Raw genomic sequence first — 27,714 nt, 5'->3', positions numbered from 1 at the left:
CACCCTTATCAAGCGGATTCGATTTTTAATCAGCTTGTCTTTTTTTAGTCCGATTGAGGTGTTTACATGGAGCATTTTTATTTAGATTGGACATTTAAATCGATTACAAATGTCCATGTAAACGCAACTACTGTGTCAGAGATTAAAGAATCAGATTCAACTGAACAATTCTAAAGAGAATAATCAAAGGAATCTATTAACCCATATGATTGACTTAAGATCCAGAAATAAATCCCATTAAACACTGATATGAGCTCATAATCTTTATTAATCACACATAAAACAGAACAGAAGTGACATCTGATGAGTAAATATCATGAACTTTAACCCACTCCCAAAATATAACTAACATATTCATTTCATATAATTCAACAGTTATTAAATAAACATAAGAAAATATTTATTATGTAAGAAGATTAAGAGAGAATCTTTTTTTTTATATAAATAAAATGATTCTGAAATAATCTGTAATATGTTTATAAATGGATCCTACTGCTAAAGAACAAAATAAAATAAAAAACAAAAAATCAACAAATAATAAAAAAACAGTGATACACACAAATTATTTTATTATTTTCTAATGCAGATGAAGTTGAGTTTGTAAGATTGAGGAAGGCTGATCCAGCAATGATCTCCAGACTGAACTGCTCCAGATTTCACTTCACGGTCACAGTCGTCCACTGCTGTTTCATTCCCTGGAGCCCAATTCTGATAGCAGACCATCTCTCCATTCACCCAGAACCAAAGACCAACAGCACAGGAGTGACGTAACCCCATCCACACAGCGTCAGTAGAGGACTCATTAATCACGTCTGTCACCATAAACTGAATCTTCTCTGAATCAACTGAAACCAGATCCACATGATTCTCTCTGCAGTATCTCAGAGCTTCAGACCAGCTCAGATTCATCTGGATCAATATCAGATTATCTGAACACACAACAAACACAAACTACACATCAGATCAAAACAAACATACATCACAAACACTGAACTGAGATCATTTTAATAATGAAGAAACTTCTGTCATCAAACACACATTGACTTTTATTACTCACCTTGACACACAAAGGTATAAGATTTACTGCAGTCCACATCATTCCATTGACCCGGATTGTATTCTACACATTTTTCAGTATCAGGATGATTTGGTTCACTAGGATGCCAGTTTCTGAATCCAGATTCACTCTCATCTGACCACTCCCATGAGTCTCTGAACAGACCAATCCAGACTTCAGATATGTTTTTGTCCTTCATGATCTTCTGAATCTGTTCATTCTCAATCTGATTCCTCACACTGATCAGATCAGTATGATGCTGTCTGCAGAAGGTCTGAGCGTCTCTCCATGATACTGAAGAATCATCAATGATGAATCCTTTACTGCTCTCTGTTTCAGAAAATAAAGATTGTTTTATGATTTACTTTAACTCTTACTACACTTACAGTATAGATGTCAATCTACAGAAATTCTTTAGTTGTTAAACTCTTGAGTTACTGCAGTGTGTTTGTTTCTCTCTCTCTCTTTATCTTAAATAAATTAATTAATAAATTAAAACCTTTTTTTTTCGTCAACACTTCAAAGCATGGTAAATCTCATTAATACTCTTTAGTAATATGCTGAAACTTTGAATTGGTTTTCGACTGAGTCTTAACTGCCAAATATGGCCGGCTTGCAATTTTGGCCTTTTCCCATGACCTTAAAATAGTATGTCATACAGAACCGTTTGCCACTGTACGTTAGCATTAACGACGGCAGTGGGGCCTCTGGCCTTAGTCAAACGAGTTCTGTTTCCGTTTCTAAAATCATTAACTATATGTAATACCTTAAAATAGTATGTCATACAGAACCGTTTGCCACTGTACGTTAGCATTAACGACGGCAGTGGGGCCTCTGGCCTTAGTCAAACGAGTTCTGTTTCCGTTTCTAAAATCATTAACTATATGTAATACACTTAACCAGCAATAGTTAGCCTGTCCGGAACCGAGCTGACTAAAACCACATTACTGTGTGACACTTGTTTTCTATGTGAACGGCCCCTACGCTAATAAGATTTTGTGTCTCTCTCCCTGTCTCGTCCTTGATCCCGAGGACGAGACAAACAGATCCAGTTCCGGTACATGTGAAAGTCGGCACACAACTGATCTACTAGCTGTTCTTCAACGTGATGTCCAGCTGATGCCTGACCAAAGACCACCGGCAGAACCCCGCTTAATCTCCGCTCAATCTCCTTCCGTTTCAATGTGTATATATATATATATATATACCTCCCAAGGGTTTTTTCCTCCTATGACTTTTTTTACTTCCCCGGCTAAAATTCCGGGGTTTTTTTCTCCTAGGGGGTTTTTCAACCCGGGGAGGCAGCCTTTTTGGGCTTAACTTCTATACGTTACATTAGTAATACGTTTGTTTATAATGTTGATTTATAGCCGTAGCAAATTTAACTGCTTGTGCTATCGTATATTATGTTGTGCTATCTGTCGATTTTCTGTGCTTTCCACTGCATCTATTATGTAAAGCTGCTTTGATACAATTACCAAATTGTGAAAAGCGCTATATAAATAAAATTGAATTGAATTGAATTGAATTGAAATTGAATTGAATCTGTTTAGTCACTTATTTTGAAGCTTTGCTTTGTTATCTAGATATGAGCTGTCAGTAATGCGCTGTAAGCTTAACAACCAAATAGCTCTGCTGCAGATCCTCTTTAGATGTTTCGTAATGACGTTGAGAGAATAAACTGATCTGAGTGCTTTGTAGTTTGCTGTAGTTCACAGAAGACTGAATGTGTCAAACATAAACTCACACAGTGGCGGCTGGTCAAAGATGGACAGAGAAGAAAACTACTTTAACATGTTACCAAAAAATTAAATATATAAAATATATTTATAATATATAAATATATTAGTTGTACTATTTCACTGTCATATTATAATTTATTTTAACAAATGTATTGTGTCCTGTGTGTGTCATATGTGTGTGTCTTGGGCGCCACCCAAACAAATTTGTATGTAGGTCAGTAAACTTGTCAAAAACATGTGACTTGAGGCTGAGCTCTAATTGGTTTGTTTCAGAACCGCCTTGGGGCTTATGTTGTAAGTGAATCAATATTGCTTTTTATGTTTTTGAGGTCATGTAATTGGATAATTCTCAGAGTCTCATAACCATGGGTGTTGGAACTATTATATATGGGTGGGACAGGACTCAGGACAGGATGTTGCTGAGTTGCTGTTCGGACAAAGTGCTGAAAAACCTTCTTTGCGAAATGTATAATGTTGGCAGGGGCTCAAGTTAAATAATAGGCACTTCTCATAATTACGTTTTTTTTTCTTTTTTTACACAAAAAAGTATATTAACACAACTCTGACTTCCTTTTTTAATGTTTATTTAAAAAGTTAATTAATTTTACCTTACTCAAACTCACGCAATTGTTTCATTTTCAAAAGATGTCTACAAAATAATCAGTTCACAAAGAAACTATATGGTCTCCTCAGTATTCTAGGTTTATAGAGCAGCAAAGGAAACCATTACACAATGTGCATGTTTTGAAAACATTTTCTACATTTGCCTGGGTCCGGTGACATGCCCCCAGGGAAGAGAATTTTGAAAAAAAAATAACCCCTGAAATGAAGACTTCTGGTGAAAATAGTGGAAACTAATTAATAAATTTAGATAAATATATTTCATACAATTTCTTAGGCCTAAATATTTAATGAATAGCAAAGTATGCCTAATAAGTATACAAGACTGAACCACATAGATGTGAAATATAAAGGCTATCATGATCATTTTGCCAACAATGAACCATGGTTTTGTTAAGTTTATAATATGCCCACTTCAAAGACCCCACCCCTTTTTAAACCTTGAGCTATCTAAATCCATAATTATTTAATAAGAAACCCATCAGAAATGATTGACACATTATGAGACGGGAGGGAGCGGGACACAGGAACAGAGGGAGAGCACTGGAGAGATATATATGTGGATATATATTTTAGGCTAAACCTGTACTATCTCTTTTAATATAATCACTTTCTTATCAACTATATTTAAGTTTTAAAAAGCCACATAATTACATACCATATGAGCCTCTGGAGACGACTGATGGACAATGAACCTTGACATTGCTCCATCCTGTGCCTGCAGCCTCTCGCTCCTCTTGTGATTATCTCCTCATGCGTGCTGCTTTATATCACACACTCCGCCGTGACAAACAGAAGAAACGCGACGGCATATGGTACAATTGGCCTTGTATTCATTGTCCCTCACGCATTTCAGCCACGGGTAGTCATTCCCATTCAATTCAATATTTTTGTGCTCGTTTCTTTTTCGCCGGCTGCTCGGATGCAGTCATTTTTACATTTCCCGCTGTTGTCACTTGTCGTCATCGTTGCTATGATACGTGACATCACAATGACTGAAACGACCAATTAAAAGGGCATTCCCTGATGGGGCTGCAAGATGTTAAAAACGCTACGCTGATCATAGACAAACAGAAGGAGAAATTACCACACCGTCTGGGTTTTCTTATACAAATGACGACGTCTTCGTTCATGACATATTATAAGCTATGTGTCTGTCATGTATTTGCACTGAATTAATTTTCATAAAATACGGAACAAACTGCGTTCCGTATCAGTTCAATACGGAACAAGAATTTTATGTGTCAAATACGGGATGATTCCGTATTATACGGGCAACCCTACTGATGCGCCATCCTCCTTCTACCTACCAATCATAAAGTCAGTAGTGTTTCGACATACAGGTTGCCAACTCTAGTTACCCACAGCTGCAGCTACAAACGTGTCGGATAAAAATGTCTAGTCCGAAATACGTTGTCTAAAATAAAACAAGAATTTGTATAGGAGATGCCTTTGAAAGATGGAGACGGCTGAAAACGGAGAAGAATTGCCCTGATTGCGTAACGTTATGCCTTCTACATAGTAGATTTGCACTGCATGCACAATTATAAAAAAAAACAATATGGATTGAGGATTACTTTATACAAAGTCTGATGGAATATCAAACTCTCTCATATTTAATATGTTTTGTGGACACAAACTGTAAATGGATGTGATATTGTGAACGTTTGGCATGGAGAATGCCCTGATCGCGTAACGTTATGCCTTCTCCATAATAGAATCACGCTGCATGCACAATTATTGAAAAACAATATGGATTGAGGATTTTTTTTTACAAAATCCGATGGAATATCAATATTTCTCATAATGTAATATGTTTGCAGTGGCGGCGCCAGGGAGGAGCTAGGTGGTGCTGTAGCTCCGGCTATAATATCCATAGCACCCGCCCAGCACCCCCAAGAAATGTCTGTAATTTTTTATATTTATATTTTAATGTCATGTTTGAATAGTGTTTTCATATTGTTAAAAAAGGGAGTTAAATAATCATTTAAAAACATATATTTAGCTAAATTATCATGACGCCCAAACATGTGATCTTCTTTGGCCAATGGGTGCAGCGCTCGGTGAACTTTTGAACTTAAAGCACGGCAGTTTGTTTTTGAAAGCGAGTTTAGAAATTTAGCCGAGTAAAATACACCAAAATGGATAAACCAAAAACTACCCGAGGAACAGCAGTGGACAAACTAGGACCAGTAATCTGGCACTTTTGGCTATAAATTAGAGATGCGCGGTTGGCGGTCACAGCCGCGGACACCGCGGATAAACCGCGGATCGGGCAGATGACGTGACAAAAATAATATTTTAATTAAATTCGGGCGGGTGGCGGATCGACTGCTTGTTATTAGCTGTGTCCTTCTAAGGATGTGACCTTAAAAGGTGAGCACTCTGTCTTTCAAGGTGGCAGTCTCAGAAGTTCACAAAGAGAACTGAAATGAGACGGTCTAGCCTTCTGAGGACCCATAATTTGCGTCACCTGTTGCACGCGCCCCCAGTAGCGCCCACCGCGCCTGTCAGCAATAAACAGCGGAGAAATTTCTGACTTATTAAAATAAATATGTAATCAGAAAAATATTAATTTATTTTAGAACATATGACACATTGATGTAGATTAATCTATTCAACAGCATATCAACCTAGAAATATACGCAACATAAACCGAATAATATTAACACAAAACATAACTTATAATACTAAAACAGTGACAAGAAGAGTTTTCTAATACACTTTTATTTAATAAAGCTTTTAATTGTTTGGGATAGCCTCGGCTGTTAAGGATTTATTCGTTCTATCATTAACAGCGCAGGGAAATGAGGACGCATTTTGACACAGCTCTTATCAACGCCGGCGAAGGAGGTACGTGGCAAACTCAAAAAATGAGAATTAAAAACAAAGGAAATAGAAGGTCAGAAAAGGGTTGCCTGGAATAAGTTTTACAAAGTGGTAAATCAGGATCACACCAGTGCAGACTATGTCATTTGTGCGTTTAATTTAGGCTATTTATTTATTTATTTTTGTCCCATGTGCGCCGATCGGAGACTGAGTTCACTGCTGATATTCTAAAGCTTTCTAGTCTCGCGGCTGTCATCAGCAGCGGCTGTCATCAGCAGCGCCTTGCATCGCCCAGTCAGTGGATGGCGGGCGGGTGCGGTTTTGAAAACTGGTCAGAAACGTTGGTGCCGATGGATGGCGGACGGGTGATGAGTTTTGTGATGCGGTTGCGGATGATATAATAGCCCATCCGCGCATCTCTACTATAAATACGGAGAGAATGAGGACCCTTGACTGCGTCAACATCAGTGATGATGCTGTTTTGTTGTGAAGACGTCTATGATAAGTGCTTTATTTTCCTCTCTGTTGGCTATTACAAATTGAATTACGTAGGTGTTTAAAGAACAAATCTTGGCTCTGCATTGTTACATCTATAAGGTGCCCATACGTGTCATTCTTCCCGGACGCGTCCTGTCCAGGATTTCGGTGCGTCTTTCGGAAGTCGTTGACCGCATACGCCATTCAGTTAAAAACATAAGAGATATACAATCGTAGTTTAATTCTTACCTTAAAATGTAACGGTTGCTTTTCTTTAATAATAATAATAATACTCTATGCCGTATGCGGCAGACAAATACGACTTCCAGAAGATGCACCCGAAATCCTGGACAGGACGCGTCCGGGTCCGGTAAGAATGGCACGTGTGGTCAGCCTATGATGCTCCAACAATAGAAACAATGCTGATTCATCACTAGTGTCGGTAACTGGCTGTGTGATTTCGTGATCTGAGCCGAAGTGTGCACAGTGTCTGTTGCTGCGTTTGCTGCTCCGTTGTATTCAGGGCTAGACTGTGACAGATCTGTGAAATATTATTTTCAGAGGTTTACATTGGCAAGCTTATGTATGTTGTTTCTATAGCCCTTGTGTTAAATACTTTTACATAGGTGTGGAACAAGTATAGGCTAGTTAATGCGGGCGTGTACGCGTGTATAAAGGGTGGTCCGATGCGACCTCCTTAATGAAACGCCCCAAAATGTAAAGCACCTTCTCTTAAGTGTTGAGCATCCCCATAGCACCTGCATCAGAAAATCTCTGGAGCCGCCACTGTATGTTTGTGGACAAAAACTGCAAGTGGATGTTATATTGTGACGCATGGAGCAGCGCAAGTCTGGAGTTACTATGGATGTGCTGTTTCATAATAAAGGTATGATGTCGTTTTATGAATGAACACTTTCTGATATGACCTTGTTGCATTAAACATATTATTCATTTTGCTAGAGCATTTATGAAATGAGCACTTCGAAATGACATCTAAACCCTTTATATATATGGCAGGGGTCGGCAACAGGCGGGCCGTGGGCCAAAAGTGGCCCGCCAGCAATATTTTCTGGCCCGCTGGATTAATTTGAAGTCCGTTTTCTTAGCAGACATATACCAATGAAATAAATTTAAACAGATCAGGTACTAACAGATTACATTTTAATAAGGGTTTTAATGAGAGTTTGAATAGCAACCATGCTTTCCTGTAAGTCTAATTCGCTTACAGTCCGACTTTTCAACTTTTTTCATTATTATTTATTCGCATATAACACACTGATAAATAATGTATTACCTGATAAAAAAAATTTTTTGCCACCGGCTCGCAAGAATGTCCTGAAAAAAATGCGTATAATAGCTAGTTTAATCTTAACGGGCCGCTCTTTCTCGTTCTCTTTCTCTACCAGCGCATCCGCGATCATAACTGTCATTAGAGTTTGAGCATACTTCTAAAACACCTTCGATCAAATAATTGCAGAGGTATGAATTCATGAATCATTTGCAAATTTACCTCGTAAATCATGTCAATGTGTCACAGGAGTGACGATCTTTTGGGCGGAACCAAAGATTGGGAAAGTTTGGTTCCGCCCGGATGTTTCCACCCGGACCGGTAAGAGAAGACACCGGACATCCGGTAGCGTCGCGAACGCTGAAATCAGCCAAAAACATACACAGCTGGGAGTTATTAAGAGGAGCGCCGGGTGATTGGACGAAAAGGACACCAGGAGAGTATTTTAGAACAACGTAAATCACAGTCTTGGTTGTTGTTGCGGTGTGTTGTTGTGTATCGTAGCGCCGAGTTGGGCTCGCCGGATACGCTGTTTGGATCGCTGTATTGCTCTCTCTCTCTCTTGCTTGGATTACAGATCTATGCAAAGGAAGATATCGACGACCTTATAGGAGAATTATTAGACGAATACTAACGTTGGATGAGAGAAACGGAGGAAGAGGAAAACTTACTGTTGTGAGTACGCACCTGTGGAAGAGTGGTGTTGGTGGCTGGAAAACACCTCGTTGATGCATCTGGAGTTATTACAGCGTGAAGTCAACCTAGGACGAAGGGAGACAGAAGTCGTGAGTAACTACATCTCTTGAAGTAGGTGTTTTACATGCAGTTGATTTATGCAATCGGTTGGAGTGTTTTTCAAGAGAGAACGAGTGGCCCTACCCCTGTACCAGCGTGGTGGGTGAGCCGAAGGGTCTTTGTGTAAGCAGCTACAGTGACGACAATAAACAAACGCTAGGCCGTCTACCATCTCCCTATTCTCGCCCAGAGCAAAGTGGAAGAAGGCGGGTGTCGTTGTGTGCACTGAGCGTGGTGGGTGAGTCTTTTGGATGTAGAACTTTTCACTTGAAGTGGTGCTGTGTAATGCTGTGTATTGCAGTGAGAGTGCTGTGTCTTGTCTGACGTAACCCTGCCTTCAGTCACTCGTCCCGGGACGACGAAGAGGAAAAACGGCGCTAGAGAACATCTGCACGATTATGCTGTAGTGTGCTTCAGTCTGACGGTATTATAGAGTGGCGGTGAAGTACTGTGCGAGTGGCGGTGTGCGTGAGTACTACATTTGCTGTTGTTACTTTACCTGTGTCTTTTTCATCATTACAGAGTAGAGGCGAACGAGATCCGCCGGCCCGAGGTCTCGACGAAAGGGCGCCCCGGTCCGGTTTTTGATTGACCAACGGGTCTCGAGGAAAGGGCAGCGCTCGACCCGGTGTGCCGGCGTGACGTCCTCGCCCCTCTGTCAACCAACAAGTTCGCCGAGTGGGTCTTGGTCCCCGGCGTCCCATTGTAAACTACTGTCCAATCGACGCATTGCATAGCCAGCCAGCGTTAAGCCCGCCACCCGTAGCCGTTTGTGAGAGATTGAGCTGTGGAGAGAGCCATACCTACCTAGAAGCTGTAACCAGCACAGAGGTGAGAGAAAACCTAGAAATCGATTCACTGTGTCCTTGTATCCCAGCAGTCGTCTGTGGAGAGAAAGAGAGCCAGTGCGAGCACTGAGATATTGAGCTGTGGAGAGAGCCATACCTACCTAGAAGCTGTAATCAGCGCAGAGGTGAGAGAAAACCTAGAACTCGATTCACTGTGTCCTTGCATCCCAGCAGTCGTCTGTGGAGAGAAAGAGAGCCAGCGTGAGCACGGAGATATTGAGCTGTGGAGAGAGCCATACCTACCTAGAAGCTGTAACCAGCACAGAGGTGAGAGAAAAACCTAGAACTCGATTCACTGTGTCCTTGTATCCCAGCAGTCGTCTGTGGAGAGAAAAGAGAGCCAGCGCGAGCACTGAGATATTGAGCTGTGGAGAGAGCCATACCTACCTAGAAGCTGTAACCAGCACAGAGGTGAGAGAAAAACCTAGAACTCGATTCACTGTGTCCTTGTATCCCAGCAGTCGTCTGTGGAGAGAAAAGAGAGCCAGCGCGAGCACTGAGATATTGAGCTGTGGAGAGAGCCATACCTACCTAGAAGCTGTAACCAGCACAGAGGTGAGAGAAAACCTAGAAATGGATTCACTGTGTCCTTGTATCCCAGCAGTCGTCTGTGGAGAGAAAGAGAGCCAGTGCGAGCACTGAGATATTGAGCTGTGGAGAGAGCCATACCTACCTAGAAGCTGTAATCAGCGCAGAGGTGAGAGGAAACCTAGAACTCGATTCACTGTGTCCTTGTATCCCAGCAGTCGTCTGTGGAGAGAAAGAGAGCCAGCGCGAGCACTGAGATATTGAGCTGTGGAGAGAGCCATACCTACCTAGAAGCTGTAATCAGCGCAGGGGTGAGAGAAAACCTAGAACTCGATTCACTGTGTCCTTGTATCCCAGCAGAGTCTGTGAAGAGAGAGAGAATAAAGAAGAAGAGTGAGTCAACGAGCAAGGAACTGTGGGAGATAGGCGGCGAAACGCTGTGCGCTGCAAAGGTACACTGATCAGAAAAGTCCATACCCCCACTCATTGTGATTTTATTCTGCCTCCAGGAAGGAAGAGGAGCGCGCCACGGGTAGAGGGAACCAGAGGCGGGAGCCAGTTCCCCGACGCAAAATCCCCTCCCCTTACCCTCCGTCTTCCATTCAGCCGTGGCCCCCTGGAGGACAGATTCTGATTTTAGTTTTAATTCCCCTTTCCCCAAGTCCCCGTATATTTTAACTATTTAAATAAATAAAGAATATTTTTATACTTACCTGTACTCGTTGTTGTCTGGTCATTGGTTTGGTTTTGGGGACCTCCTCGAGGTGGAAGTTTAGAAGGGGCGTGGCTTAACCATTAGCGGCCAGCCCCTGGCTTGTGACAAATGCGTCACGCATGAAGACGTTAAACTCCGTGACATCGCAAATTACTGAAATTGCAGGCTTTTAGAAATAATCTCTTTTACTGCAGTAATATTTAAACTAATACATACAGTCGTGGCCAAAAATATTTGCACCCTTGGTAAATATGATCAAATAAGGCTGTAAAAATTCATCTGCATTGTTAATCCTTTTGATTTTTCATTTAAAAAAATCACAAAAATGTATTCTTTTATTGGATAATAAGAATTTAAAATGGGGGGAAATATGATTATGAAATAAATGTTTTTCTCTAATACACATTGTCCAAAATTATTAGCACCCTTTTATTCAATACTTTTTAAAACCTCCATTTGCCAGTTTAAAAGGTCTAAATTTTCTCCTATAATGCCTGATGAGGTAAGAAATCACCTAACAAGAGATCAGAGACCATTCCTTCATCCAGAATCACTCCAGACCTTTTAGATTCCCAGCTATATGTTGTTGCTTCTCCTCTTCAGTTCACTCCTCTCATTTTCTGTGGGGTTCAGGTCAGAAGAGTGGAAGGCTTTAGCAGAAGCTTGGTTTTGAGCTCAGTGACTCATTTTTGTGTTTTTTTTGAGGTTTGTGTTTTGGTAATTGTACAGTTAGAGGATCCAAACATGGCCCATTATAAGAATTCTAACAGAGTCAGTCACTTACGGATTTTTTATCTGTTGGTATTTGATAGAATCCATGATGCCATGTATTTTACCAAGATGTCCAGAACCTCCAGCAGAAATATAGGCCCACAACATCAAAAACCAACACATCCTCACCCCATGTCGTCAATATTTGATGACACTTGACCATTCGTCAATATGTGACGGGGAGGGTATACCTTTCGCGTCATTTTTTGACGAACTGGGGACTTCAATACTATTACGTCCGTTGCATTCTCTTTCCTATTTTCTTACCATTTTCGCGTCGGTTTAGGGTTAGATTACGCAAAATTAAACAGTGTACGCGAAATTAAACAGTTGTCACCTGGCGTTGGGGTTAGAGTTAGGTACGACAGTTGTCACCTGGCGTTGGGGTTAGAGTTAGGTTTGGGTAGGGATGTCATTATGTAAATCTAACCCTAAACCGACGCGAAAATGGTAAGAAAATAGGAAAGAGAATGCAACGGACGTAATAGTATTGAAGTCCCCAGTTCGTCAAAAAATGACGCGAAAGGTATACCCTCCCCGTCACATATTGACGAATGGTCAAGTGTCGTCAAATATTGATGACATGGGGTGAGGATGGGTTGCAAAAACACAGCAGTATATTTCATTGTACACATGGGGTACTTTTTTTCTCTGTGTTTACCAAACCCATCTTGAGTGTTTGCTGCTAAAAGCTCATTTTTTAGTTTCATCTGACCATAGAAGCCATTCCCATTTAAAGTTCCAGTCATGACTGATAACTGAATATGCTTTAGTTTGTTTTTGAATAAGCTAGGAGAATTTTTCTTGTAACCCTTCCAAACAACATGTGTTGATGTAGGTTCTGTTTGACAATTTTTTAAAAGGTTTTCTGAACCAGAGGCTCAACAATTTTCTGCAATTCTTCAGCTGTGTCCCTAAGAGAGTCTTTAGCTACTCAAACTCTCCTTCTCACCGCACATTAGGACCATATAGGCATAGGTCCTCTTTCAGGCAGTTTTGTGATAGTTGGAAATTCTTAATTATTGCCCTGATGATGGAAATGGTCATTTTCCACTGCTCTAGCTCTTTTCTTAAAGCCACTTCACCAATTTGTGAAGATCAATTATCTTTTGCTGCACATCAGAAATATATTCTTTGGTTTTTCTCATTGTGGTGGATGATTAAGGGAATTTAGGCTTTGTTTCCCCTCCTCTTTATATTTTTGTGAAACAGAAGCCAGAGCTGAATGATTTTGTGTTTACAATCATGCTGGAGTTCTGAAAATTGTGAAAATTAATGTGAATATACTTCAGAGATATTTTACAAATTTTACCATGATTTGCCAACTGTGTGTAAAAGTAAAATTATTATGTATGCTGATGACACAGTGCTATATGCACATGGTAAAACTGCAGAAGTAGTTGCTCAAAAACTGACTGAAGAGATGAAGAAAGTTTCCTTGTGGCTGAAAAACTCATGCCTCACCTTAAATTTAGATAAGACCGTTTCAATGTTTTTTACAAATCGTTATAAATTACAAAATTACCCTAAGATTTTAATTGATGGACAAATGATTTTAAACCCAAACCAGGTAAAATATTTAGGTGTTATATTGGAACCAAACTTAGGCTTTAAAAAGCATATTAAAAAGTTATCAAATACAATTAAATTTAATATGGCACAGTTTAGATACATTCGAAATTCTCTAACGACAGAGGCCTCAGGAGCCTATCTAAATGCTATGATTGTTCCACATTTTCTTTATTGTATGACAAGCTGGTCACAGGCTTGTAAATCTGCACTTAGGCCACTTGAGTCATTGTATAAAATTTCTTTAAAGATTCATGATAAGAAAGGCAGACGATTTCATCACTGTCATATTCTTGTAAAATACAAATTTCTCAGTTTTGAAAACCTGATAATACACAAAAATCTGTGTTTGATGTATAATATACTCCATTTCATCGCTGCTCCTCAACTAAAAGACTTTATATCTTTTAGCTCTGTAAATTGAGCTCGAAACACTAGATCTACATTGCGAGGCGAATGTAGGATCCCCAAACGCAGGACAGCATTTGGAAATTATGCCTTTTCTTGTGTGGCGGCTCGTCAGTGGAACATGCTGCCTACAGAGCTGATAAGAAGCACAAACTTTTATATGTTTTCTCGCCTGGCTAAGAAATGGCTTTTATCAAATCAGAACTGTACTCACATGTAATGGATGTCCTGCATGTGAAGTCTTGACTTTTTATTGGACCAATTTAAATTTTGTACTCATGTATGTATTTTAACAACAGCCTGCCCAGGGACTACGGGTGCAAATTAGCTCTTGAGCTATAACCTGATACTATGCATCTTTCCTTTTAAGGTTAATGTTTAATGTATGCTGTCCCTGTTTCTTTAAATAAATAAAATTCAAAATTCAAAAATAAGAATTTCTAGGGATGCTAATAATTGTGTCCAACGAGTATTTGAGAAAAACATTAATTTCATAATGATATTTCCCCTCCATTTAAAATTCCTATTATCCAATGAAAGGATAAATTTTTGTGAATTTTTTAAATAAAAAATCAAAAGGATTAACAATGCAGATTAATTTTTTTCAGCCTTATCATATTTACCAAGGGTGCTAATATTTTTGGCCACGACTGTACGTAGATTTGAAAGGAATCTACTGTTCTGTTCTGTTACTTGAGCTTGGGGCTCGAGCCCAACCTAAGGTTTGACCTGCCTTCGAGAACAGCAAGTTAAGTTCGTTAAATGCAGTTCTAAACGTAGGTTCGGGAGGAGCCTAAACATTCAGGCCTGTCAATCATCATCATCATGGGCGTATATAAGGCAGCCTTTAGGCCTCCCTGTCCAGCTTCAGTCTTTTCCGGCATTTGGCCCCGCCCGTTCCCGGAATCACGTCTCCACATGACGAGCTCCAGCGCTCCGATCAACTGGGAAATATTTTTAAATACCACTGCCGCAGCAGTATTTTTAGTCCCCGCTCTCACTACCGCAGTAGTCATGTCAGTGACAGTGTACACAACTTTTTATGCAGTCCGGATGTTTATTTTACTCGACAATGGCGTGTTTCGGTTAGGAACAACGCAAATGGGTTTGACAACGGCGACGTCAGGTGCAGCTGTTATTTCAATCTAAGCATGCACGATCAACCAAAACAACAATGGCGGACTACAGGACCATGCTGCCATCGTCTCCGCGTTTAATTAACCCCCTTTCCACTGAAGTTGCAAATACCGGAGATTTAGTTGTAGTGAAACTTACCTCATTGTCAATGTAATCAAACTGCTCGTTTTCTCCGTATCAATTGTTTATTCACAGCTCCGCGGAAGTATGCGCTCTCGCGTGGTTCTTCTATTCAACACCGCACTTCATTTGCCATACCCTGCATACTTGATAGGACGGTCTCCGCGGATGGGCGAGGATACTCGCGCTTTGCTCCGCCGATCGCGAGCCTCCGCTGTCAACAAACGGAAGGCGTTCAGTCGACGCGCTCGCTGTTGCACTATTCTTTGACCCGATAGGGGGCAACTCGAGGAATCCAGTGCAAAAAACCAACACAAAGTAAAGGATAGAAGAAGTCGTTTGGCTAGAACAACCCTGGTGCTTGTAACTTCAAAGCTCGATATGTAAATATGAGAACATGATTAAAACCACAGTCACTAATGTCTTTATAAATATTATCATTTCATTTACGTTTTACTTGACAAACAATGCAGAAATCTTAAGTTTTTGTATGTTATTTCTCATCCAGTGGTACATTCTATATGAATATTAGACAATAATTTGAGTCATACGTAAAAAAATTTGTTTTAAAATGCAAATTTCCATAATTTAAGAACGTCAGATAAATAGTATGCATTGTTTTGCATGGTTTGATCAAAGAGATACTAACGTTACAGGCTTGCCTGCTCAGACAGAATCGCCTTGAGTTCGGTTAAGTATTGTGTAAAACGCTGATCTTTTGGCCGCTTTGTCGTCATCTCTACCGCAGTAGGGATCTCAGCCTATATTAATTCAATTATTACGATCTTTTTTCTCTGTTACTAAAGCAATTTCATTGCCACTCGCACTATTGCAGTATGCCAACTTACTTTCATCAACAGGCCCGCCTAATAATTATACAATGTTTTATTTGTTAATGTATTGCCTCGACATTGCTTTCAATATAATTTCAAAGTTGATTATTACATCAAAAGGAACGTGCTTTGGTCGATGCTCGATTAATTTGACTGTCATCTATGCTTGGGCAATCGATCCATCGCCGCAAGCTTCATAGGCAGGCAAACTGAACAATTATAACATCGATCTTATCGCCTTTCGCAACTTTTGTCTGTCAGACAAACCACAGAGTATTTTTAAAACGCATGCTACACAATTTTAAATGGTTCTTCAGTATTGTTTATCGCCGCATCTCAAATCTGATATCAGGTCATTTAAGCAATATCACAACGTGGAGTTCATGCTGACAAACTTTATAGACTTTACGGTCTTAAGAAGACTTGTCTGAAGCAACTCATAGGTTACCTCATAGCCACGCTGCAGGACTTCATCCCTACATGGCTGTTTCTGCTAGAATTTTATCAGAACTAAAATTTTGATCGTAATGATCATGATCACTGTTTCCCCGTTCCCTAAAACTGTGGCTCCAACACCCACACGTACAGAGAGCGTATCGTTAGGGTAATTTATGCTAGCTTGAATGAATTGCAGAAAGTAACATTTATGCATATCGATTTTTTGCTTTCTAATGATGAAGCGAATTGAGATCTGTCCAGGTGATTCCCAATCTCGACCGCATCCAGGTGATGCACAACTTTCAATAATTTTATTTTACTTAACCTATTAGCAACACGTCATTATTTCACGAATGTTTAAATGAAAACGAGTGTAACAACCGTCATACAAGTAGTTCATCATCGAACAAGCTTAAATTAATTTAAACTGTTAAGCGTTGCCGTCCCGACCACGGGACCGCTAAGTTTATATCAATATCGTTGATGTAAATCTTAATTCATCACCACAAACTATATATCGTTGGAAAGTCTAAGGCTCTAGAATAGACATTTCAACAGTGTTTTATAAAATAAATTATGTAGGGAGAGTAATCAACTCATTAATGAAGAGAGTTTGCCTCAAAACTTTTATATCCTGCTAAATGTCACTGTCCTGTTAGCAGGACGTCTACGTTTACTTCAGTGTTTTTGCATGTGGATTCTTATCTAATGACAAACTGGATATTGCTTGAAAGCTTCAAGAGTGTAAATTTAACTCAATAGAGTGGGGTGGTGCCTAAGGGGTTTAAAAGGTTTTGACCAGCGAATATGGAATGTGTTTTATCCAACATTGGAACGACTGCTGAGTCAGTAGATGCGTCAAAACAGCACGAGTAAAAACGCTTAACATGCCTTAAGTAATTTACATTAAGGTTGCCATGGACCAAATGTAATCTTTATAAAGCATATAGTAGAGCCCTACGCTGGCTAGCTGTTTTCCCAATCTTACCCACTCAACTTATCCATTTATATGCACCTACTAGGTTTTGTGTCTATATTTATATACTATAAATCCACATTTTGAATGAGCGCAGCAACAGCCATTAGCAACACATTCTGACCTCGCAGCGTGAGCATGGCTCCGCTAGAGGCTCAGACTCAGGATCCTTTTCATTCTAATCGTTTCCTCCGTCAGTGGCCTGACTGAAAACTGTAGCGCGAGGCTGCCTCCGCTACCGTCACAAGCTCGGATGCCCTATATTCTTCCTCAGCTCCCTTCTATTGTCTTGCCCCCTAAGCGAGAGCCTATCTCTACTTGTTGCAGTTTGTATAAAGCATGTACTACATTTTCACCAGCAGGTGGTGCCACATCTAGGATTTTTTTTTAGTGCTTCGAAACCATTGTTTCCTGTGAATCATTGTTGACGCAATTGGATTCAAAGCTTTGCTTTACCTTCAGTATTCATTGCCCGTCCTTGAGCATGGTTAAACCCGGCTATGTTGAAAGCTTCCCGTCCCAAAATACTATTTGTGATGACTAATGACGTCTGTTTAGTTTGTGAATGAATCATTTTCTCGAACTGGTTCTTTAAGGCAAACAATTTAAAACCGTAACCAGGGCACAGTCAACCAATAATGGGTGATTTGCACCATTTGTGTACGTGCGTGCGTCTCCGCGTACCTGTCGATATGCAGTCGTCAAAACGTGATTTGCTTTTGAGATTGTAATAATCTTGATGCTTTGTTATATCGTTTATTCGCTTTTCCACAGAAAAAGTGTCAATTACACAATCATTTTATACACCGAATCAGTGGTCAACAACACACTGCAAACAGCGTATGTGTGAAAGCACAACGGGTGCTTGACGGATCTGACCGCAAACGCACAGCATAGGCTACGGTATATGTGTGAAACAGACGTTCGGCGGTTTTTTACATCAAAGGCCACAGGTTTATGCCATTCGGGGAGCGGACGCTCACGGATTCCCATCTATTTTTTAAAATTCTGGACATGTTTGGACCTGCTGAAAGTTGAGCATTTTTATATACTGTATTGAGCAGAGAGGCTGCACAGTTTTGACCAGGGGGAAGCGGCCACACATTAGGCCGCCAGCTGATGTAGCTAATATATCTCGCAATGTTTAACACTACCGGCCCTCCGGCAGAGTACCAACATTCCCGATTGCCACTCCGCCATGACTGATAGCTCGCATACATCTCAGGGATGTCTATTTGATGTATTCTATTCTTTTTCATCTGCAAGAGGTAATTTTTGATTATTTACACATCTGCAGTATATCTGCAAGATTTTAATATAGAATTTATAAAAAGTGCTCTTTCTAAGACCTTTATCAGTTGTTTTTACTCAACAGTTGTTTTTTCCAGAGCTCCAGATACTTAGAATGCTTTTTCAGTCGTACCCGTGCTGTCTAGGTGTCTAGAGGTGCTATTTCAAACGTTCCAAAAAACTTGTTCACGATTGTTTCCAATGTTCGTGTGTCTTTGCGCGGGTCATTTGTCAAAATGTAAACACATGTATTTGCTCATACTACCACAGTATTGATCCCAGCCGATCGCTCTCTTATTTAACAGTTGCCGCTAGGGATGCTCCGATCAATGCCAATCTCCACTAATAATACGTGGCCGATCACTATTCTGAATCGGACAGCCGATCTTATTACAGGTATTTCATGTACTACGGCTTTTGATCAGTAAGTCCTTATCGATCTAAAATCACTGTTAGTTTGAGTCGTTTATAAAATGCATTTGAAAAAGCAACACTCGTTTAACATAATCATTATACATATTCTTTATTATCATGAAAATACCTGAAAAGGTTTGAAGAACAGCAATATAAATATGTCCTTCAGCCATTTCGTGGAGCTGCGTGTCATCACAGCTGCGCGTGTGTATTGTTCTTTGTCTACAGCGCATTTTGAGTTTCTGCACGAGAGCGCCCCCTGGCTTTTGGATGTAGCGGCATTTCACCGTAATTCATTGAGAAACATAGCTAGCATTATCGGCCGATCGATCAGAGCACCCCTAGTTGCCGCAACCTTTTTTCTCACAGCCTAAGTAGTGATCTCATCCTGCTCGCTCCAGAGCCCCAGACAGCGCAATTCCTACTCCCGCAGGAGTCATTTATTTGTTTATTTGACAGGGACTGTATAAGCAAACATAGTTACAATACAAAGTCTGTAACTGATGCGTAGCATATAGAGTTTATAGCTAGAACTAAAGTAAGCAAAAATTTCGCACAACTTTTTCTGTAGAACTTTGCTCACTGCCGCAGCAGTGATTTCATAACGATTGCACTACCGCAGTAGTGATTCAGCCTCGCTCCCGTAGGAGCCCCAGTTCCGCTCGCTTTCAAGTAACTCCCGCAGGAGTCTTGAGCCAAAATTTCGCACAGTTTTTTCCATACAACTTTGCTCACTGCCGCAGCAGTGATTTTATTACGCTTGCACTACCGCAGTAGTAATTTAGCCTTGCTCCCGCAAGAGCCCCAGGCCGCATGCTTCCCATTGACACCCGAAGGAGTCATAAGCTTTTGCACTGCTTTTTCCCTACAAATCTTTCACTGCCGCAGCAGTGATTTCATAACGCTAGCGCTACCCGCAGTAGTAATTTTGACTCGCTCCCGCAGGAGCCCCAGGCCGCACGCTTCCCATAAGCTGAAATTTTGCACAGCTTTTTCTGTACAATTCTTTCATTGCCGCAGCAATGATAGCATCTTCGCTTTTACTACCGCAGTAGTTTTCAATAAGATGAAGAAGCAATGGTTTGATGATATTCTACCTATTTTTGGGGGGAGAGAGAGAGGATATTAATCCTAAAATCGTATACAGCTTAATTACTCGCAGGCACCTGCTTAACTTGCTGTCCCTCAAACAATCTTTTGGGGGTTGAACTTGTGGCTCGAGCCCCAGCCTCAGGTTCGCTCTCTCTGAAGGTTCAGAGCTCAGGTACAGAGCTCCCTTCGAGGACAGCAAGCCAAGTTTGTTTACCATTGGTCATTAAGACCTGAATGCGCAGGCGAACTAGTGAAATGCAGTTCTAAACATAGGTTCGGGAGGAGCCTAAACATTCAGGCCTGTCAATCATCATCATCATGGGCGTATATAAGGCAGCCTTTAGGCCTCCCTGTCCAGCTGCAGTCTTTTCCGGCATCCCTCCTCCTCCCCATCTCCTCCTTCACTCTCTCTTTCTTCCTCTTTGCAGTTCCGTTGCAGGGGGTTGAACTTGTGGCTCGAGCCCCAGCCTCAGGTTCGCTCTCTCTGAAGGTTCAGAGCTCAGGTACAGAGCTCCCTTCGAGGACAGCAAGCCAAGTTTGTTTACCATTGGTCATTAAGACCTGAATGCGCAGGCGAACTAGTGAACGTCTCGGTTACGGATGTAACCCTCGTTCCCTGAAGGAGGGAACGGAGACGTCACGTCGTGACCGACGAATTGGGAGCTCGCTTAGAGAGACCAATCTGCTTCGAATACTACTAAAACGCCAATGAACTTGGCATTGAGATATTTGCATAATGCTGGCGCCGCCCCGCCAGGTGCGTATATAAGTCTGCTCTCCGTGTCCTCCCTGGAGAGGATACAGGCTCGATACGAACATTGTAGAATCTAATGAACGTATTAGGAGTCGCCCAACCAGCAGCTCTACAGATGTCTGTTAGCGAGGAACCACGAGCTAATGCCCAAGATGAGGCAACACTCCGAGTGGAGTGCCCTCTCAAATTAAAAGGGCAAGGAATGCCCTGCAAATTGTAAGCTAGGGCGATAGTATCAACTATCCAATGAGACATCCTCTGCTTAGTGACAGCTTTCCCTTTCTGCTGGCCACCATAACAAACAAAGAGCTGGTCTGAGGTCCTGAAGCTTTGTGTGCGGTCCACGTAGAATCGCAGTGCGCGTACGGGGCACAACAAAGCCTCGGTTGGGTTTGCCTGCTCCAAAGGCAATGCTTGCAAGCTCACCACTTGATCTCTAAAGGGAGTAGTGGGAACTTTGGGCACGTAGCCTGGTCTGGGTCTCAAAGTCACGCTCGAGACAGAAGGACCAAACTGAAGGCACGAATCGTCAACAGAGAATGCATGTAAATCCCCTATTCTCTTCACCGAGGCCAATGCTAGTAGGGTCAGAGCCTTCATTGATAAAAGCTTCAGACTCGCAGACTGCAAAGGCTCGAACGGAGGACTCTGCAGCGCTTTCAGCACCATGGACAAGTCCCAGGGAGGAATAGAAGGGGGGCGCGAGGGGTTTAGCCTGCGAGCGCCTCTCAGGAATCTAATAACCAAATCATGCTGGCCCACTGATCTGCCGTTAATAAGTGAGTGATGCGCAGATATAACGGCGATATCAACTTTAATAGTGGACGGTGACAGCCTACCATCTAATCTATGTTGAAGATATAAAAGCACGATGTTAATAGGGCATTCTCTGGGGTCCTCGCGTTGCGAAGAGCACCAGGTGACGAAAAGGTTCCATTTTAACGCGTAAGCCCGTCTCGTAGACGGAGCTCGTGCCGCGTCAATAGTGTTAGATACCGCCTGGGGCAAATCACTTAAACCTTGCGCGCGCTCAACGACCAAACGTGGAGATTCCACAGGTCGGGGCGCGGGTGCCATAATGTGCCCCCTCCTTGAGAAAGAAGGTCCTTCCTCAGGGGAATCCGCCAGGGAGGGGCTGTCGCGAGGAGCATTAGTTCCGGAAACCAATTCCTGGTCGTCCAATATGGGGCGATCATTAAAAGGCTCTCCTCGTCCTGCCTGACTTTGCACAGTGTCTGTGCTATTAAACTCACTGGGGGGAACGCATATTTGCGCATGCCCCGCAGCCAGCTGTGTGCCAACGCATCCACGCCGAGGCTGCCCTCGGTTAGTGAATAAAACAGGCGACAATGGGTATTGTCCGGTGACGCAAATAGGTCTATCTGCGCCCGACCGAATTTCCTCCAAATCAGCTGGACCGTCTGGGGGTGGAGTCGCCATTCGCCGGGGCGCGCCGCTCGGGAAAGCGCGTCTGCCGCTGTATTGAGCGAGCCCGGGATGTAAATGGCACGAAGGGACCTCAGATGCTTCTGACTCCAAAGGAGGAGATGACGAGCGAGATGCGACAGGTGACGAGAGCGCAAACCGCCTTGACGGTTGATATACGCTACGGTCGCAGTGTTGTCTGAGCGCACTAGTACATCCTTCCCTCGCAGCTCCGTAGCGAAGCGTACGAGTCCCAGATATACTGCCCATAACTCGCAGCAATTGATATGCCAATGCAACTGGGGTGCTGTCCACACCCCCGAAGCCGTGAGCTCGTCGTACGTGGCTCCCCAGCCCGTGTCGGAGGCATCTGTGTGGACAACAGCATGCCGGGAGACCTGTCTCATGGACACGCCGGCCCTGAGAAACGCGGGGTCTGACCACGGGGGGAATGTTAGGCGACACGCAGGTGTAATGGTTACACGATGGATGCCAGCGCGCCACGCTCTCCTCGGGACTCGATCGTGAAGCCAACGCTGAAGCGGTCTCATATGGAGCAGCCCGAGCGGTGTCACGGCCGCTGCTGCTGCCATACGCCCCAGGAGTCTCTGAAATTGTTTCAGAGGGACCGCATTCTTCCCTCGGAATGAACCGAGGCAAGTCAGAATTGATTGGACGCGCTCTTCTGTTAAACGCGCCGATAAATCGATCGAGTCCAGTTCCATACCGAGAAAAGAGATCCTCTGCGTAGGGCAGAGTTTGCTCTTTTCCCAGTTGACCCGAAGACCCAAACGGGCGAGATGTTGAAGTGTTAGATCTCTGTGTTCGCACAGCGTCCGCCGAGAATGCGCTATTATAAGCCAATCGTCGAGGTAAGCCAGAATGCGAACACCGCTCTCTCTGAGGGGCTTTAGCGCCGCCTCTACTACTTTCGTGAACACACGGGGAGAGAGAGACAGCTCAAACGGTAAAACTTTGTACTGATATGCCCGTCCCTCGAACGCAAACCGGAGAAACGGTCTGTGACGAGGGAGAATGGACACATGAAAGTACGCGTCTTTCAGGTCTATCGCTGCAAACCAATCTTGGGGGCGTATTGCACTGAAAATTTGTTTCGGTGTAATCATCCTGAAAGACCTCTTCTGAAGAGATTTGTTCAGGACCCGCAAATCCAAAATCGGCCGTAACCCGCCGCCTTTCTTGGGTACTATGAAATACGGGCTGTAAAAACCCGATCTCATCTCGGTAAGAGGGATCGGCTCGATCGCGTCCTTCGCCAGCAGGACTTCGACCTCTGCACGCAGTACATGTGCAACGGACGCTTTCACCGTGGTGAAACGTATGCCCGCAAATTTGGGAGTGTGCCGATTGAATTGAATTTCGTAACCGAGGCGGATCGTGCGTAAAACGAGACGGACTGGGAAGCTGAAGCCAAGCCCCCAGGGACCGTACGAGAGGAATTAACGGCACTACCGGTGTACCCGCGGCGGGGCAGCGAGGCGGGACAGGCGGGACTGCCAGTGCGTCTGCCGTGACAGCATAAGCATCTACAGTATGTGTGTGTGTGACACTGACCTGAGCCCGCTGAGGGAAACGGTCGTCCGGTCTCCTCAGCTGAGGACGCAGACTCCGAAGGGGTTGCTGGTGGTCCGGTCTCCGTGGCGGAGAGCTCGAACTCCTCAGAACACCCACTGGCGATAGAGGAGAGGGAGGAAGAGCATCTGACTGCCCGCTCACATCTCTCTCGATCCTCTGGAGACCTGGAGAAGGAATAGGAATGCACTCTTTTTGTGGTTTTGTGGGTGCCGGCTGAGAAGCCGGCGGAACAGAAACAAAACGAAACAAAAGATTTTCCACCCGGCCCTCTACCGGTGGAAGGAGCGGTGCCATCACCGTCTCCCGCTGAGTGATCCCATCCAACTCAGGGCCGCTTCGATTTCCGTTTGCCACGGGAAGCGGGTGGTGCGGGCGGGGCGGGCTGCCGACGGCTGTTCCCCCTCCGTGGTCTAGAAGACGTTCTAGCGGGGGGGGCGGAGGCAGCCGCCGGAGGGCGCCCTCGGCGAGGAGCAGACGGGGCCGCCGGCGCTGGGGGGCGAGATGCAGGTCGCTTGCGCCGGGGCATGATCTGAGCGATCGCTTCCGTCTGCTTCTGGGCGGCGGAGAACTGCTGGGCAAACGACTCCACCGACTCGCCGAACAGGCCTGCCTGGGATACGGGCGCATCCAAGAACTTGTTCTTTTCAGCATCCGTCATGTCGGCCAGACAGAGCCACAGATGGCGTTCCTGGACCACCATCGTGGACATCGCACGACCAATCGCCTGTGCCGTGACCTTCGTAGCACGGAGGGCCAGATCCGTAGCGGCCCGGAGCTCCGAAAGCACAGGCGAGTCGTGTCCTCCCTCGTGCAGATCTCTCAAGGCCTTGGCCTGGTGGACCTGCAGCAACGCCATAGCGTGCAGGGCTGAAGCCGCCTCTCCACATGCATGATAGGCAGCCCCCGTTAAACCGGAAGACTGTCTGCAAGCACGGGAGGGGAGGGTTGGACGATCCTTCCAAGTGGGAGCGGTGGCCGGACACAGTTGCATCACAACAAGAGAGAGAGAGAGATCAAAAAGAATAATTTTGGAAATGGAACAAGACAACATCATTACTGTAATTCCAAATTATTACAGACTATATTTTATTTTTAAACTGAGTACTGAATTGTGTATTTTAAAATCACTGTCTTACTCCGCGTAATGCAATGTCTTTATAATGTTTTAGGTATTGGAGAACACTTAACGCGAAACTTGTTGCCTTTATATTCTATGGCTATTTGCTTGCCTTTACATAGTAGCCTACCCTACTGAAAAATCCAGCTAAAACCAGCATAAGCTTCCTACACCAGCAAAACCCGCTAAAACCAAGCTGGGGACCAGCTCACCAGCTTATGCTGGTCTTAGCTGGATTTTTCACAAGGGTATGCCTGCATTTTGTCATAACTTTATTATGATGTGTAAACGACAGAAAGCAATGATCATAGCCTGCTGATAGGAGAGAGGTGTCCGGACGGGCTGTCTTGCGCTGGTGTTTGAGAGGGGCACGTTGGAAGAGGAGACTGAGCCCACGATGGCACAGTATTTCAGGCATATGAATGATCACTGCACGCGTTGTTCATACAAAATTAGCAAACGCGAATGTTAAAGTGTCCCGTTTCAAATGCAATATTAAATATTATGCTTGTGGGCATCAGTGAAAGTGCATGTGGTTTTTCTCCTTATCGTGCACAAACCTTGTCGACATCAAGCTCTATCAATGATCTATCAGCTGCATTTGGCGTTTATTAAATATGATCAGTGTACTGGATTATTTCACGTGTCTCACTGTCCACTGTCTGTTACCAGACCTGTTAAAGATGCGATTTCTGTAATGTGTTCAAGAATCCCGAACGGATGTTTAAAACGCGAGGTTCGGGGTAAAGAATATGCATGCTTATCCTGTAAATACATACACAAACAGTGATATTAAATTACTTAAACTGTAATTTTTGCTATTTCGCCCACCTCTCTCAACATTCATTTCACTAAACTCAAAATCATGCCCACTCTCTTCCCTTGCGTATCATTTTGTAAAAACAAAAGATGTGACTGTTGTGGCCTCAGAACATGTGTCTACACAAGCATTGTCACTCTGTGCACGCCCCTATTAACATATTAGACATAAAAAAGTATGAATAAATAAGTGTGGAAATAAATAAATGTATAAATAAATAGACATGGAAATAAATACATGTATAAATAAATAGACGTGGAAATAAATACATGTATAAATAAATAAATGTTCACATAAATACATAAATAAATACCTAAATGTGGAAATTAATAAAATAATACATTCAAATGTATAATTTTATACAGAAATAAATAAATGTTTTAAAAATATTTTAATTAAAAAAATAAAGAAATCAAAGTTGCAATACTCATTTATGTTTGTTTTTTATATTTCTCTGCATATTTATTTTATTTCTTTTTTATTTATGTTTGTTTTATATATTTATTTGTACATGTATTTATTTATTTATAATTTTTGCACTCCCAGTCCTCCTTAGAAATTAGTGTTGCTTCAGTGAATGTGAATGGAGCAAGAGATGTTAAAAAAAAGAGTAAAATTATATGAAGTTTTTAAGCAAAGGAAACTAGATGTAAATTTTCTTCAAGAAACTCACAGTGATTCTAAGAATGCTGTTTACTGGAAAAAGAATGGGATGGTTTCTCTATTTTGAGTCATAAAACTGCTATCAGTGGAGGGGTTGCTGTTTTATTTTCTAAAAGTTTTACACGCATTTCTTATGATGTTGAGGAAATTATAAAGGGCAGACCTGTTTTGATTTGAAGTTTGATTTTTATCACCAGCCTCCACTGAACTCACATGATATTTGTGTATCTGTGATGTGTATTATTGTTGTCTTGTAAAGTTTACATCTGATGATGTTTTGTTAAGTGAAGGTTTGATGTTATTTTATGAATCTTCACTCACCATTATAGCAGATGAATCTTATCTTCATATTACAGTCTTGATGATACCATGATCCATTTCTCATATAAACACACTGACCTGAACCATTTGAGTCTCCATTATACCAGTTTGTGTATTTCACAGGATCACCCAGAGACCACTTCCATTTATAAACACTTGATCTATACAGTCCAATCAAGACATTACTCTCAATCAGTTGTTTCATGTCATTGATGTTGTTGACTGTGGCCAGATCTGCGTAGTTTTCTCTGCAGTATTTCTGAGCTTCAGTCCAGTTCATCATCATGTTTATGTGGTGATAGCGGCGCTGAATGCATTCAGATAATGAACAGAGAGCTATGAAAGAAAGAGTTTGATTCAAATCTCATGTGATTATAAAACAAACATAAAACCATAAACACAAACTCACTGATGAGAAGAACGCTGAAATATAAAGTTTGAGTCATTTCTGAAAAACAAACACATTGAAAACATCAGATGTTGATTTATTCTGTTTGTTCATAATTCTGATCATCACAATAAATTCATTCATTTAAATGTCTAAACTATTTTAATGTGTAGTAAATAAAGATGAGAATCTGATATTAAAGCTGTTAAATGAAGCTAAAAGTTAACATCTCTTCAGTAACTCTTCATCAATTCTTTATAAAGTTTCATTAATAGTCATTAAACATTCATACACAATCCTTATAAAACACTCTGTGATATCATAAATATTATTTTAATAGGAATGAGAAAGTAAATAAAGTTCGTACTTTTGTTTGTGTGTTTCTCTCCTGAATCTTCTGTTTCTCTGTCTGTGTGTTCATCAATATGTCATTATATTTTATCTGTGCATCATTTCCATATTTCAGTTCCTTGTTGGTGTTTTTCCACATACCCAGTTTAGTCCCTTTATTTGCATATTAACATACAGTAAGTGTTAGTCAATGTCAGCTATACAGGTTTTTATTATAGGTTTTTATACAGGATTTAACATATATAGGATATAACTAAATTCAGTTATTTAACTTTAGCACTATGGCATTATGAAGTCAATTATTTTATTTCAGAGACAATAAATCATTATA

General features: G+C 42.1%; 1 protein-coding gene and 1 pseudogene across 2 annotated transcripts; both read right to left on the bottom strand.

Annotated features, from left to right (window-relative positions):
• The window catches only part of LOC129431932 (uncharacterized), a 496,207-nt pseudogene that overhangs the window by 146,253 nt on the left and 322,240 nt on the right, over positions 1 to 27,714 (bottom strand).
• LOC129431892 (C-type mannose receptor 2-like) lies at positions 502 to 27,090 on the bottom strand. 2 transcript variants are annotated; one of them, XM_073869478.1, is made up of 4 exons: positions 27,054 to 27,090; positions 26,641 to 26,980; positions 1,058 to 1,380; positions 502 to 929 (listed from the first exon to the last, which is right to left on the bottom strand). In XM_073869478.1, exons 1-4 carry the CDS (start codon positions 27,088 to 27,090, stop codon positions 571 to 573), a joined length of 1,059 nt encoding a protein of 352 aa, XP_073725579.1. In that variant the 3' UTR covers positions 502 to 570. The 2 variants fall into 2 exon arrangements, with proteins under 2 accessions (XP_073725579.1, XP_073725584.1); XM_073869483.1 differs by lacking the exon at positions 1,058 to 1,380 and having other exon boundaries at positions 26,645 to 26,980.

The sequence above is a fragment of the Misgurnus anguillicaudatus genome, chromosome 1 (genome assembly GCF_027580225.2).
Source record: "Misgurnus anguillicaudatus chromosome 1, ASM2758022v2, whole genome shotgun sequence".
Lineage (NCBI taxonomy): Eukaryota > Metazoa > Chordata > Actinopteri > Cypriniformes > Cobitidae > Misgurnus > Misgurnus anguillicaudatus.
This window is presented reverse-complemented; position numbering and strand designations above follow the sequence as displayed.